Source organism: Cavia porcellus, unplaced genomic scaffold (assembly GCF_034190915.1).
Source record: "Cavia porcellus strain 051 isolate PalLab524CR breed Dunkin Hartley unplaced genomic scaffold, mCavPor4.1 scaffold_5, whole genome shotgun sequence".
NCBI classification, from domain to species: domain Eukaryota; kingdom Metazoa; phylum Chordata; class Mammalia; order Rodentia; family Caviidae; genus Cavia; species Cavia porcellus.
The window spans coordinates 59240415-59255002 of NW_026947488.1; the positions used below are offsets into that span (position 1 = coordinate 59240415).

At 44.6% G+C, this 14588-nt stretch overlaps 1 protein-coding gene across 1 annotated transcript in view; it reads right to left on the reverse strand.

The window, feature by feature from the left end:
* The window catches only part of Slco2a1 (solute carrier organic anion transporter family member 2A1), an 86134-nt gene that overhangs the window by 26948 nt on the left and 44598 nt on the right, over nucleotides 1–14588 (reverse strand). Inside the window, exons 2-3 of the mRNA XM_013159630.3 lie at nucleotides 11279–11416; nucleotides 9465–9627 (exon numbers count right to left, since the gene is read on the reverse strand). Of these exons, the coding sequence (XP_013015084.2) occupies nucleotides 9465–9627; nucleotides 11279–11416 (301 nt within the window). The remainder of the gene's footprint in view (nucleotides 1–9464; nucleotides 9628–11278; nucleotides 11417–14588) is intronic.

Here is a 14588-nt window from a genome sequence, read left to right on the forward strand (position 1 = left end):
TTTTGGGCTGTGTTCCTTCAGTTGTGAACCAATGGGCTTGGTCTGGGTGATTCTGGGAGGCAGACCTAGGACCCACAGAGATACTGTTGGGAGACAGATTTCAGGAGAGCCAAGGAAAAGAGTCACATGGGAGAGAATAAGGGCTGCTCCCACGATCCATGATTATCCACATGAGGCAGTTTGGGGGGTCCCTTTCCCTTGGGATTTGGTTCTGGGTACCTGAAGGCTGCAGTGAACCTGGCAGAAATCTTGAGAACTATCTAGCCTAGAGGTTGGCAAACTACTGACTAAGGACTACCTTTAGTCCCCAGTCTGTTTGTGCCAATACATTATATGGAAGCCCAGTTGAACCCATTTGCTGCTTTATCATGGGGTGGGGAGCACTTTCACGCCACCGTAGCGTTGCTGAATAGTTTCACAGAGACCTTATGCTGAGCAAGCTTGAAATATTTACTACCTGATGCTTTAAGGAAAATGCTGGCTCCTAGTCTAATCTGGTGGTTTTCAAACACTTCAGACACCAAATCTTTCTGCAAACGAAGCTTCTGGAGACACAATATGCATGGAAAAAAAAAAAGCAGAGTTCTCCTCTGGGATATGTAGCTGTGGAGTTCTGCCCTGCTCTGGTTGGACTCTCCTCTCTGGGTTGGTTCTGTTGTGCTGAATTCTTTTCACTGTTTTCCTCCTGTGGATGTCTGTACCTCCTATCCTGAGTTGGGCAGTCCAAGTTCTGAATCCTGAAAGTTCTCTGGTTCCTGAGTGAAAGAAGCCAACCCTGGTGGCTTCCCACCTCACAGAGGCCTCGCTACTAGCTGTGCTTAGTGGTCTCCATGTCAAGTCCCTGGGTCACAGGCATATGTGCACCCAGCCAGCAGCCTCAACTACACCAGGTGCAGCAAGAGGAGCAGAAAGTTCCTTCCTGTCCCCTGTGAGTTCCTTAGGGAGTTCAAGGCCTCCTGCAGATAGAACCATTGTTTTCTTCAAACTTCACTGCTCAGCAGCGCAAGGGCTGGTTCCCAGGATGCCCAAAGTCACCAGGCTATTAAACAGCCTTCCCTTTTCACCCTGAATGCTAACTCTTAAAGACACCTTCTACCTAGCATAACATTCTCTCATGGCTGCCCCAGAGAAGCCAATCTTTCTGGACAGCAGGACATAACTTGCTTCCAAGACCTTTGACTGGAAGCAAGAATCAACCTTGATCAACCTTGTCTTGTTCCTGAGCAAGGAAAATGACTGACTGCGCCTGAGTGCCCAAAGGGAGGAAGCCACACTGGGTCTCTACCAGGCCTGTGTTGGAGATCGTGTTTTCTTTCAGGCCCGCCGAGCAGAGTGGTGACTTGCCCACAAAACAGATGTTATAAGAGCCCCATGGAGAGTTAGCTAAGCTTTAGGTCAAGTGCTCAGGCTTTCTCAGAGGCTACTGCCTCCCAGGACCTTGTGCCTCCCTGGCCCACCCTGTATTTTCTATCATTCCTCCACGTTCATTTTTCTTTTCCTACACTGTGCACATGAAAAAAATGTTCCACATCAAAATCTCATTAGGTTTTGTTCCGCTCCTCTGTTCAGGACTATTTTTCTTTCAGTTGAATTAATAACACCCATGCGTTTTATGATTTCCCCCTCCTGTTTGTTTTCTTTTCCTTTCAGGTTAAATAGATCCAACTGGCCAGGTTGTGCAAATCTGCTACCCTGACTGCCCACCTACTTGCTCCAGGCACACACGCACTTCTCCTCTCCCTCACAAGTGCCTCCTCAGTTTCCCCCACCTCCTCTTACCCCCTGACGTACAGCCCACTCCTTCGTGTATACCCTGCTTCTACTTCCTTACCTTCTCCCACCTCCTTCCTCCACACTCTCCTCCCACACACTTCCCCATGCCCACTCTGCCTCTTCTCCACAACCACTTCACACGTCCACTCTCCAGGTGTGGAAAGAGCCCATGCATACACACACCTGCCCATCTCAGACATGTCCACCATAGCCCTGCCTGGGGGTGCCCTGTGCTTTTTTCCGGGGCTTCCTGCCACATTCATGGCACACCACAGGACACGCTGGGCTCATGCTCATGGGCAATCCACTCAAGGGAATGGATTCAGCTCTGCAGGTCAGGAGCTGTGTATTCTTCACTGAGGAAGGGCAGTGTGGAGTCTCAGGACACCAAAAACTCCACACCCTGAGCTTTCCCATGGCTCTCTTTCCCGATAGCACCCTTGGGATGACTTAACACTGGGAAGGGGCTGGCAGCTTTGTGAATAAAGGACTAGCAAGTGATTCTTCCTTTTCTTTTCTTGACTGATCCAAAAATACAATCTCTCCCTTCCTGCATACCCTCCAGGAAGCTTCCTGCTTGCATTGTCTGTGAGGCCTGATTTCCCTCTGGACTTGGCCATAGGATCTTTCAGGTTACACCTAGTCCTCCCAGACCCTGGCTTCCAAAGACCCTTCTCTAATCTCCTTGGAGTATGGTTACATGTTGGCCAGTTTCCCATCTGTGAAAACCTCTCCATGCCTTCTAGAAATGGACTTAAAGGCTTTGGCTCGGTAGCTAATCTTTTCTTTAAAAGGTGCCAGGGCACATTTACAGACCCCACTGACATTTAGAATATCCAAACATCCATAAATGTCTGTGTGGCCTTTTTAAAATTAGCAATTAGTTGTTAAAGGTCTCTGTGATTCCCACAATGTTCAGTCCTTCTTCATTTCTCCCCCTCTAACACTCACAGTAACTCTTCATTTCCCATGTTCATTTCTGGAGCAGCTGTGTTCAAAGGCAGAGGAAATCAGCAGTCAACGTATGCTAATAGGGCCGGGGTCCATTCTTTATGAACAACAGATTTCAGATACCACAGCAAAGGCAGGCAAACAGAAATCTGCCAAACAGCTAATATAAGCCAGGCACTTCACCTGTATTATTTTATTTTTTCTCTTAGAACACAGTGAAGGTATTATGGGTCCCATTTTTATAGCTAAGGAGACAAAGGTTCAGATTGGTGAAGCAGCTTGCCTAAGAAACTTGGCAAGGGAATGGCTGAGAAGAGATGTGAATGCCAAAGTCCATGCTCTACCTACCATGCCAAGATCATCAGTCTGCACGGATGTTAGGGCCTGGGAAATGAGCAAGGAGTAGCCTACGCTTCCACCTAGAGAAACTCATGGCCTCATATGTGAGGGCTCCAGCAGAGACCATGCTGAGGAATGGGGCCTGTTCCCATTCCCAGGCCAAAGTAGAGCACCCAGGGTGAGGACCACGAAGAAGCCAATTTCAGACACCCATAGGTCATTTATTCCATGGTGAAGAGCTGTCAGACTTAGCTTTTCATAGGAAGTAGGGTGCCTCCTCATTCGAGGTTCTGAGGCATCCACAGAGATAGTGGCACTACTTTAGATTACTACATTATTTAGCCACTGGGCTGAAATTTGAGGACACGCATCCTCACAGCCTTCGCAGCCCTATGAGGAAGGGTCTGTGTTCCAGTGACAGAGAGGAATTGAGTTCCCAGTAGTGAGGAGGTGGCCCATGGCCAATTCATTAGGAAATCTCAAAAGCCCACTTCAGCTGGGTGTGGAGATGAAAGCCTGTAATCCCAGCTACTTGCCGAGGTGGGAGGATTGCAATTTACAGCCAACCTGGTCAACACAACAAAATACAGACTAACAACAGCAACAACCAAAATGAGCCGTCAAACAAACAAACAAACAAAAATAATCAAAGCCAAACTTCAGTCCAAGGAGCACCTGTCTCCAGAAGATGTTCCATAGTCACATCACCACTCAGGATATTGCAATTAATAAAATGTATTTGTCCCTGATGATTTTGCATAATTCAAAACAAGATCCCTCAGGATAAATGAGTCATTTGTGGAAAAATGGATGTACTTTGAGACCAGAATGTTAAGTAAATCAAAAATAGAAACTTAAATATTGCATCGTTTCTCTTATATGAAAAACCCAAGACACAAATAAATAGCAAAATAAAAGATATTCAGAAATAGGGAGATTTTTTTTGCAAATGGGAAGGGACTAATGGAGGAGGAGGAATGCAGGAAAGAGGATGAACAAAAATTATGATCCATGATCCATTATGGACATGTACCCCGAGGAATGTAATCACTGATCATTGTATACCACAAACATGTACTAATAAGAAAATACCCACGGGGTACATTGGAAGTAGAGTCATATGTGAGACTTTTCCCATGAAGCGAGACTTGAGGGGTATTTTTGTTTGTGCATATTCGCACACACTCCCACGTTGCACTGGCACCCAGCACACAGCCCCAGCTGCACCCCACGGATGTGGCTTCTGAGCCAAAGACCTCCTCATCCCACCTCCTGGCACCAGCGAGATGCCCCGAAGGTAGTCCGGCCCTGAGCATTTCCAGCTGTTGCTCTGATCCCAGCCAGAGTGAATGAGACTGCTATGCCCTATTGTTGCAATTAGAATGTGCACAAACTAAATGAGTGACCATGACCAAACAGCCCACTCTTCTGGTCGATAGATGCCGCTGAGGATCAGGAGGTAGGCTGGAGTCCTCTGTCAGACGACTTTAGCTAACAGCACTGAGGTTGAGACTGGACGGGGCAGAGTGTTGTCCTCCGATGTTGAGGGATTGTGGAGAGCTAAACTCAGTCTGACTGACCATTGCTAATAAGGAACAGAGTGAAGCCCATCTCTAACCACCCTCCCATGGCTGCTGTGTGCAAAGCAAATGCCACTGGGACACAGGCCCAGGCCATGGCGAGCCAACCCGCCAGACTGAACAGCCATGGTGTGTGGCGCCGGGCAAGGTGCCCTGCTCTGGGCCTGGCCTCAGTGCCCCAGGCTCCCTTGATGATTTCATTAGCTCAATCTCCATGTGTCAGGAAAGGTCACCTCCTGCCTGTCTTCCAGAACTGGTCTCAAACTCATGGTCAGGAACAAGAGGGAGAAGATATAGGGCAGGAACCTGGGGCTCAGGTCTGGCTTCATCCTCTGCTTATTTGAGGCAGACCTCAGCCATGAAACAGATCAAACAGATCCAAGACCACAGAGCACTTAGGGGAAATCACTAGTGCACTGGTGATTAACAGCAAGTTGGAAGAAAGGCTTCCAGGACCAGAACCTAGCAGACATTCTGCCACTGTGTATCACTGTCTGTCTGGATTCCATTTTCACTCTAGCCACCTCTCTCTCTCCAGTACAGGTCTCACAACCTATAAAGGAGCCCCCTCTGTCATTCCAAGTCATGTTTTGAACTTGTTCTATGTACTTTTTTTTTTTTTTTTTAAAACCTGGTATTCTAGAAAACTGGCATCAATTATTCCCTCAGCACATCCCTGGATAGTTCATTCATTGTTTGTTCTTTTAGGGGACTAAAGATGAGCCTTTGAAGAATGAGTCTTTCACAACTGTTCATCATAAAACCACCACCACTTCCTACATCCCTTAAAAACAAGTGCAAGGCTCTCCCAAGCCACCAAATTAACATAAAGTCAAATGCCAAAGTGGTGGGTGATGTTCCCAGGATGCCGAGTAAACACAAATGCAGAATTACTTTGCAGAGCTATTTCCCAACCCTGACCATGCACGATTTCTACAGAGGAGATTGTAGCACAAATGGCTTCATGGTCAAACATTGGAGAACATACCAAGAGATGATTCACTTAATAAGAGCAAACAGAAATGAGGATTAGCACTCCCCAAGTTTGAGCTAATAGAACCACTTGAAAGAGACTGAAAAATAAATATATTTAAAATAATAGAAAACATTAAAGAGAAACAGAAATCATAAGAAAACACCAAGGAATCAGGAAATTAGAGCAGAAAGATTTGAAATGCATGCATGAGACCTTCTTGAAACCAGCAAACTATATAAAACCATCAAAATGTACAACGTAAGGGATGGGTTTGATGTTTACTGACAAAGATGCACTTTAAGGAAATCACCAGGATGCAGTACAGATGAACAAGGCACTAACAGTTATGCAAGAGAGATTAAGAGACAAAGAGCTGGAAATGAAAATGACATGGATGTATAGACACACGTTTATGTACACATGCATGTGCAAAATGGGTTCCAAGAGAAAAGATGGAAAAAATAGGGCCATACCATCTCAAGAGCATTTCTGGCTGAAAATTTTTCAGAATTAAGGAGAAATCTTAATTTTTAAATCTAATCTTAAACACACGCACACAACACAAAGCAAAGCCCACAATTAGCTTTCAAACATATAAGTAAAATTAACTCATTCTCAGAAAACTTATGATAGACATGCAGAACAATCAGGAAAAAAAGAAAAATTTAAGTATAACTAGATAGAAAGAAAAATGGTACATTTAAAAAGACATGAAAATTAAACTAATCAGTAAGTCCAGGCACCAACTAGAAGGGCTGGAGGACGGAGGTGTGTTAACTTCAAAGCACTGAGAAGAAACAACTTTAAACTAACTTAATGTAGCTAATATATTTTGTGATTAAACTATAATTCAAGGTTATAGGCAAAACTGAGGCATTTTCCAAGAGTTTTCTCACCTGGAGGTAAAACTAAGACTCTACACTAAGTAACTAAGGGTCTACACTCAGTGACACTAAGGGTTATGGCAGGAAAAAAGACATGGAATCAGCAAGGTGGGTGAGATGCAAAAAGCAACCATGAATAAAGAAACCAGCAAGCTTGTGGATGCACGGAAACAAGCACTGACTTATCTAGAAGTAGCAAAATAATAAACTTTACAATGACCCCTGTGGTGATGTTTTTTAAAAGATGGGTAGGACTAGAATAGTGACCAATGAAAATGGAAGATGGGAGAGGGAAGTGTACACTGAAACTCTAGGATGCTTATTTTATTCTCTAGATATTATTCATCTTTGAAGTTTGTTAAATCATAGGTCAACACTGAATGGAAGTGTAATGGGAGGCATACTGTGTGTTCTGTGGCTAGCTACTCAGCGAAGTAACTGTCCTCAGATACACCCATACATTGAATGCAATCCCAATTGCAGTTGCAGAAGGGTTTTTCTTGTAAATACAGACAAGCTGATTTTAAACCTTAAGTGGACAGGAAAGTAAGTTAGAATAGATAAAGCAACTATGAAAAACAATAGAATTGGAAGAGTCATAGTACTTTTAAGATTTACTATAAAGCATCAGCAAGCAAGACCTTGTGATACTGGCAAAGGAACAACAGATCAGTGGATCAGAAAAGAAAGTCCAGAAACTGACCCACACGAACACACCTTTGGTCAATCTGTTTCTCAGCTGCAGAAGAAACCCCGGGCCTCACCAATGCTAGTCAATCCCTCTGCCACTAAGCTACATCCTTCACCCCAATTGATTATTTTATATAAAGGTAGGAACTAATTATATAGATAAAAGATAAATCTTTTTGATGAATGATGTTGAAATAATTTAACATCTATACAAAAAGGAAAAAACAACCTTGTAAAAACACTCAAAATAATCATATATTTAAATGTAAATGTAAAACTTTAACACCTTAAAACTAGACAGAGGGAAATCTTCCAGTTCTAGGGTTAGGCAAGGTGGTACTAAAGTCATGACTCATAAAGGTTTTTTAAAAATGATGAATTAGACGTTGTTAAAATTGAACATTTTTGCTCTGCAAATGGCATTGTCAGAAGAATACACTGGGTAAGTTAAAGACTGGGAAAATATTTTCAAATTTCATATCCAATAAAGAATTTGTATTCAGAATGCAGAAACAACTCAAATTCAACAATGAAAAGAAAAACAACTCAATTTAAAAAATGGGTAGAAGACTTGAACACACGATTTACACCAAAGGACATTTGGATGACAAATGAGCACATGAAGAAATGCTTCCCATTGAATCTTCTACTCCTACAAAAACTTGAACACAAATATTTATAGCAGCTCTACTAGTAATGGCTACGAAGTGGATACAACCCAAGTATCTCTCAATAGATGAGTTCACAAATGATCTGGGACATAAGCATGCAATGGAATCCTACTTGGACTTAAAAAGGGGTACCGTACTACCTGATACACACCACTTGGATGGATTGAAAAGGTTTATACCAATCTCAGAAGGCTGTATGCTGTGTGTCCCCATTTACGTGATAGTCTCAAAATCACAAAACTACAGTGGTAGAGGCAGAGCATGGTTACAGAGCTGGGGAAGAGTATGAATAGGAAGGAAGAGCAGGATTGAATTTTGGAGTTGACGGAAGTGTGCTCTGTACCGATTGTGGTGGTGATTACATAAATCTGTAAATGCATTAAAATGTATAGAACTATATAGTATCTAGCCAAATTTAATCATATGATACCTTTGTAGAAATATTTAAAATGCAATGTAACTAATAGTGTGTAACTTTCAAACCAGGAGAAAGAATAAAACCGACAGCAAAGAAATAGGATACTAGAGGGAGGAAGTCCAAATGAGCAACACGTTAAGGATACCACTACAGGCCAGGGGCAACCTCTGAGGGAGAAGTGAGGGGCTTGGAGGGAGGCAATGTCTTACTTCTTTCTAAGAAGATACATCTACTTCCAAATATCCATCAGTAGATGAATAGGTAAGCAACATGTGATATATGCATAAATAGTACATTGTTCATCCATAAAGGAATAAATCCTGATCAAGCTATGGTGTGTATAAATCTTGAGAACATAATGCTACATGAAGGAAGCCACACACATAAAAGGACAATATTATATGATTTCGGTTATGTACCAGGCACTTTTTAGATGCATTGGCAAAGTACCTCACATACACAATTTAAAGAAGACAAAGTTTATGTTGACTCTTGGTTTCTTGAGGATAAGAATGGTTGGCTGGCTCCAAGACAGAAATGATCTGGAGGAAGGGCATGACAGATGAAAGATGTTTGCCTCATAGTGGCTGAAGGCAGAGATGGCAGCAGAGTCAGAGCTCTCTGCTTAACCAACTGTTCCTGGGGAAAGGAACTAGACATCTTTGAAAGCCAACTCCTTATCCTACATCTTTCTTCTGCCCTTCCCTGGGTTTAAAGGGGAGCAAGTGAGTAGACTGTGTGTAGACATTGTAGTTGGATAAAGGATAAATATCCGACTGTCCTGAAGCCCTATGAAGTATCTAGAAATTTCACGCTCTCATCATGATCCAAGTTGGGATCCTTTTTCCTCCAAAGAGAGAGGACTCTTTGTGGGCACTGCCCATGAGTGTCCCCAGGTAGGTGGAATTTGGGTCACTGCTGCCAGAAAGTACAGGGAATCGCAGGAGGAGATGAGCCACCAGCTGCAGCCCAGGGATTGAATATAATAGCTCTATGTATTCCAGTATGTTCTGAGCTTCTGATGTGCTCTGAGGAGAAGCCAAACAAAGTCAACAAGTCTTTCTGTTTGGAGAGGGCAGTACTGCCCAGAGTGTGTGCACCATCCCATGAATGTCACTATCAAATTTGTGAGATGCCCACCATCCCCAGTCTCCCCTGAGGCCAAGGCTGGAGGCCACTCACCATTGCTGGCAGAGGTGTACTGGTAGGGCTCTGAGAGGAAGTGCGGCAGGGTGAGGACGAAGGCGCCTGCAGCCAGTAGGAGCCCCCCGATGCCGATGAGCCTTGGTCGGTGCACCCGGCTGCCAAAGTAGCTAACAAAGATGATGAGGATGGCATTGCTGATCTGCAGAGAGACAGAGTGAGCAGAGGGGTGGAGTGAGACCTGCAGAGGAGACCTGGACAGAACTGGCTGGTCTGCTCAGGAAGACCGAAGTGGGAAGATGCTGCCTGGTTGTTAGTGGCTCCCAGCAGTGCTCCCCTACCCTTGTACTAGAACCTCGTCATCAGCCATAATCCCCAGCCTCAGCTTTCCTTCTGTCATCAGAAACCTGCCCCACCTTCCAGCCCAGCCCAAGGGAAGTAAGTAGCTATCTGCAGACATAAAGGACTTATCTGTGGGCCCAGGAGGCTTTCTGACAGTGACCTCTTTTTCAGATTGACCGTTCTGTTCTCTGCTCAAACTCACTGCAGGTTCCATGTCCCCATGGCCTTACTGTCCTCTGCATTCTACTTACACTTTCAGGGCATGCACACACATGCACACACACACAGTCAAACACAGATACACATAAATCCTTAAACATTCATATATATACACAGACACACACAAATACAAAGGTAGGCAGGTACACACATGGTCACACATAAACCCTACGACACCCACAGATGTGGGGTTATGCACACATACAACTATGACACATACAAATACACAGACAAACGTAAATACTCAGACACACATATAGATATACATAGACACATATGTAGCCACAGATAAGCACACATAGGCACATAAGTAGCACACACATAGGCATACTGAAATACAAAGATACAGACAAACACATAACATGAGAGACACACAAATTTACGTTAAGGCAGAAAAACAAACATACAGGCAGAGACACAAAAATCCACGGGTAGGTATACGTACATATACCCAGAGACATATATTCACACACAAATATATACATAGACACATAGTTATACATAAAAACCCAGACACCCGTATTCACACACACACACACACACACACACACACACACACACACAACTGTTGGGTCAGTGAAATGAATTCTCTGATGTATTTGCCTCAAATAGTGTCCACAGGCATGATCTTGAAAAGGTTAGATTCTTGAAAATTTATCTGAGCTTGGGAAAGAGATTTAATGGTTGTTTTCATTTTGATTGAACCATAGCCTTGAGGAAGTATCATGCCTCTTATTTGCCTAATCAACTTTCTATCTTAAATAGACCCACAATATGTCCCAGCTGGTGACTCCTTGCCCCTGGAAAACATTCAATTATTGCTAGACTCATGGTTTTGTTCTAAGCATGGGACACTATGGATGAAAATCTAACTGTGGGAAGTCACGGCTTTGGCTATTATCTGGGCTGAGCTGGAAGAGTGGATACCTTCCATGCCAGCTCTGATTTTCATTAGTAGAGAGCCCTGGAGCACTGAGATGGGAAAGATTAGGAGGCCATGCCTGGACTCGGGAGGAGAGAGAACTCCTGGGAGGTGATATTTGGTTAGCAATGCATGGGATAGCACCGTGATGACACAAAAGTCAGAGATTTATTTCCTTGCTCTCTGTCGTGAATGAGGATATGTGCCATGTACTATCAAACCCAAAGGCTAATATTAAGAGTGCACTGTGTTTCTTGATGTAGACAGCAATCTGCCCTCCAGGTGCATGTCCGGCTTGTACCCGGTTCCCTTCTGTACTGTGGTCAGGATCCTACATAAATGGAGACAGTGGCCCAGGACAACCTCTTACCTCGTTCAAGCTGGAAATGAGGCCTGAGGAAGAACTGGAGAGCCCAAAGCGCTTCTCAATGGTGGTGAGGCTGCTCTTGAAGTAGGCGCTGTACAGGAGCTGGGAGAGTTGCAGGAGGCCATGGCAGAGCACAAATACCTGAGGAAACACAGAATGTGTCGTGAGGCTTTTGCACAGTGTGCCCTGGCCCCACCAAGCCTTCCATTCTGGGACTTCATCTTCTCATCTGTCACATAGGAACATTTACCTTATAAGGTAGTCAGAGGGTGAAATGCTATCACTGCTACACCACTGCTTACCCTGCTGGAGATGGGAATATTAGCCACTCCTACCTTTATTGCATCTCATCAGAGTTATTGTAAATAGCTCAGTAAAACTACGGGGAAAGACATTCCCAGGGCAAAGGCCCGACATCAGCCAAGCATCTACGGCATGTTCCAGATTGGACTGCTCTCTGGTAGCATCACAATGCCCTTTGGGCTTCTGGTCGCCTTCTTCCCGTGCTCTTAGCAGGTTGTAGGCTACTTCTCATTCAATTTGAACTACTTCCAGAAGCATGAACAAGTCCTAAGTCACATTGCTCCACTTCTTCTGACCTTCAAGACTCTATTCTTTCATCTCCAACAAGGCACTGTGATGTTGTCCCCAGACAACTTGGTTTGAGTAAGTTTCTCCATTCACACCCTCACCAAGCTTGTTACCACCTGTTATCAGGGATATCTGGCCTCTCACCAGGGGATCTGCGATTTGACTTATTCACCTCTGGAGGCGTGGTCCAGGCCTTGGGGAGGGGACTCACTATGTACCACCTTGCCCATGTGACCAGCTCTGTGAGTTCTGAGTCAATGTGAGTTCCATGATTGACAGCACAGACATGTGTCCAGCACAGACATATGTCCAGCAGAGGAGGGGCAGGACTTGATGGCATCTTTGGTGAGCACTAGGCTGAGCTCTGTACCCTCCCAGATTCTGAACTGTTGGAAAGCCCTGAACAGGTGCTGAGCCAGAAGCCCCACATTCTCAAGCAGTCCCTAGAAGGTGCCCTTCTGGGTCACTTTTCCTGCATGGAAAGGTGGGGTGGCATTACATTTCATAGTCTGCCAAAGTTCTTCCCTTAATTGAAAGTCTGCATCTCAGAAGAGCAGCTGGAGCTCTGCTTTCATTTCCATTTCCTTCTGAAGCTGAGCCTACCTCTCTGTACAGGTCCCTGCTGCAGGCTGTGCAGTTTCCCATCTGTGAAGGCACAGCCAGACATAGTGAGGCCAGCCTGGGACTTTTGACAAAGCCCATAATTCACTGCCTGACCATGCACACCTACTCACAGCCTCTAAATCTGAAAAGGTCATTGCTATCAGGAAACTAGGTGCCTCTCCAGACCTCTACCTCTGGCCCCTGCAGCCACCTTACCCCTCAGCAGTGGCAGGAGGAAGCCCACCTCTCTGGAGGCAGAGGTAGCATCACTATAATTCACCTCATACTTTACATTTGCCTTTATTTTATAAGAAAGGTGTTGTTGAAAATCACCTTGTCTCATTTTTTTCTCCACAAAAAGTAAAATTGAAGTCCAGAACAGGGGAATCCGAGTGCCTAGCATCTTAATAGGCGTTTCTGGAATTTAAGTATCAGTCATTTGAGATGCACAGAATCAGTTCTCCTCTCCTGGGTTCTTGGTTTCCCCAGTGGTGAGGTCTAAATCAGTGGATCTTAACTCAGTTTTGAGTCAAAATTGCCTGACTGGAGGACACAGAGGTATCTTTGAAATAGAGTCTAGGCCCAATCCAAGAGCCACTGAATCAAAACTGATGAGAGCAAATTCCTTTAGGAAAATTCCCCCAGCAGGGTCTGGTGGGCAAAGCAGGTTACAACCACTGAACTAGAGGACATGTTCTGGCCTTGAGCATCTATGCACAGGGGGTAATCCATGGAGCATTAGAAGGGAAAAGCAAACCAAATATAGCCTTCTTCTAATTTATAGGAGCTGTCATTATAGGCAGAAGGGAGGAAGAGAGCCTTGGAACAGGCTTTGGGGAAAGGAACATGTGATAGCGATGGGAAGCTGCAGGTTAAGGTGATGGGCAAGGTGCTGGTGAGGTGATGGTGAAGAAAATGATGATCCTGTGGTGCTGGGGAAGATGATGGCAGTGATGGTGAGGGTAGTGAAGGTGATGGTGAGGTGAAGGTAAAAGTGTTGGTGACGGTGATGGAGATCGTGAAGGCGATGGTGGTGATGATGACAGTGGTGATGGTGATGGTGATGGTGTTTGTCAATATCTTATTACTTTTCCTGGACACAGGACACTGAAAACACTCAAGCTCAGATTATTTTCTGAGTTAGGTCGGACTTGGGAAAGAGGCAATTTGATCTCAAACATCTTGGTGATTTTCTTTCTCTGACTGACCCTGAAAGGCTAATCCCTCCAAAACTCTTATTGATTTCTTCTCTGGCCGTGCTTATGAGTAATTCCATTTGCCCATAGGATAATGGTAGCCAAATCTCAGTTTCTCTTCCAGAGCATTTCCCAGAGCTCCATGCTCAGGACAGCCCCACCGTCTGCTGGCCATGTCCACCTGAGCATCGTCAGACCCCTGTGACTACTCACTTCTTAAATGGGGCTCACTATCTTCGCTCATAGACCCCCTTCTCTTCTTGTTTCATTCCTTATCACCTTCAATCATTCTAGATTCCCTCTCCACAACCCCATCATTACTGTACTGCCAGATCCTGTAACTTATTTCTGGTTTCTTTCATATTCAACCCCCATTTTCATCTCCAAGTTCATAGCTTGACTTGGCTCTTACCATTTCTCCCTTGGATTACTGCGACTATCTCTCATAGGTCCCTCGTCTGCCTGCTCCAAATAGTCCATCAAACCACCCCAGAGATTTTTCAAAGGGTTACATGAACAGATCATACCCAAATCAATGTCTCTTACCAGCTCCCAATTCCTAACGACAACATCCAACATTGTTGGTGTGACATCCTTGATGCTACAGAGCTACACCCTACCTGCCTGCCCCTTGACTCCATACCCTGGTGAGACAAGTCACCTCTAACAAAGATGGTCATACCAGTATCTCCCATCCACATGCCCTTCATGCTGTGTGATGGCCACACTCTCTCAGGAGGCAGCGTATATGTTCTCACCCTTAATTACTTGCTCTAATGAGAAGAATCAAGCAGAAATGCCATGGGATTTCTGAGTCTTGCTTCTCATCATGGGTAGAGAATCTGCCTGGCTCATTCTCCCTTAGAATCCTTGGAACACAAATGTCACATCACAAGACAATTGCACATGATGATGTGCAATTG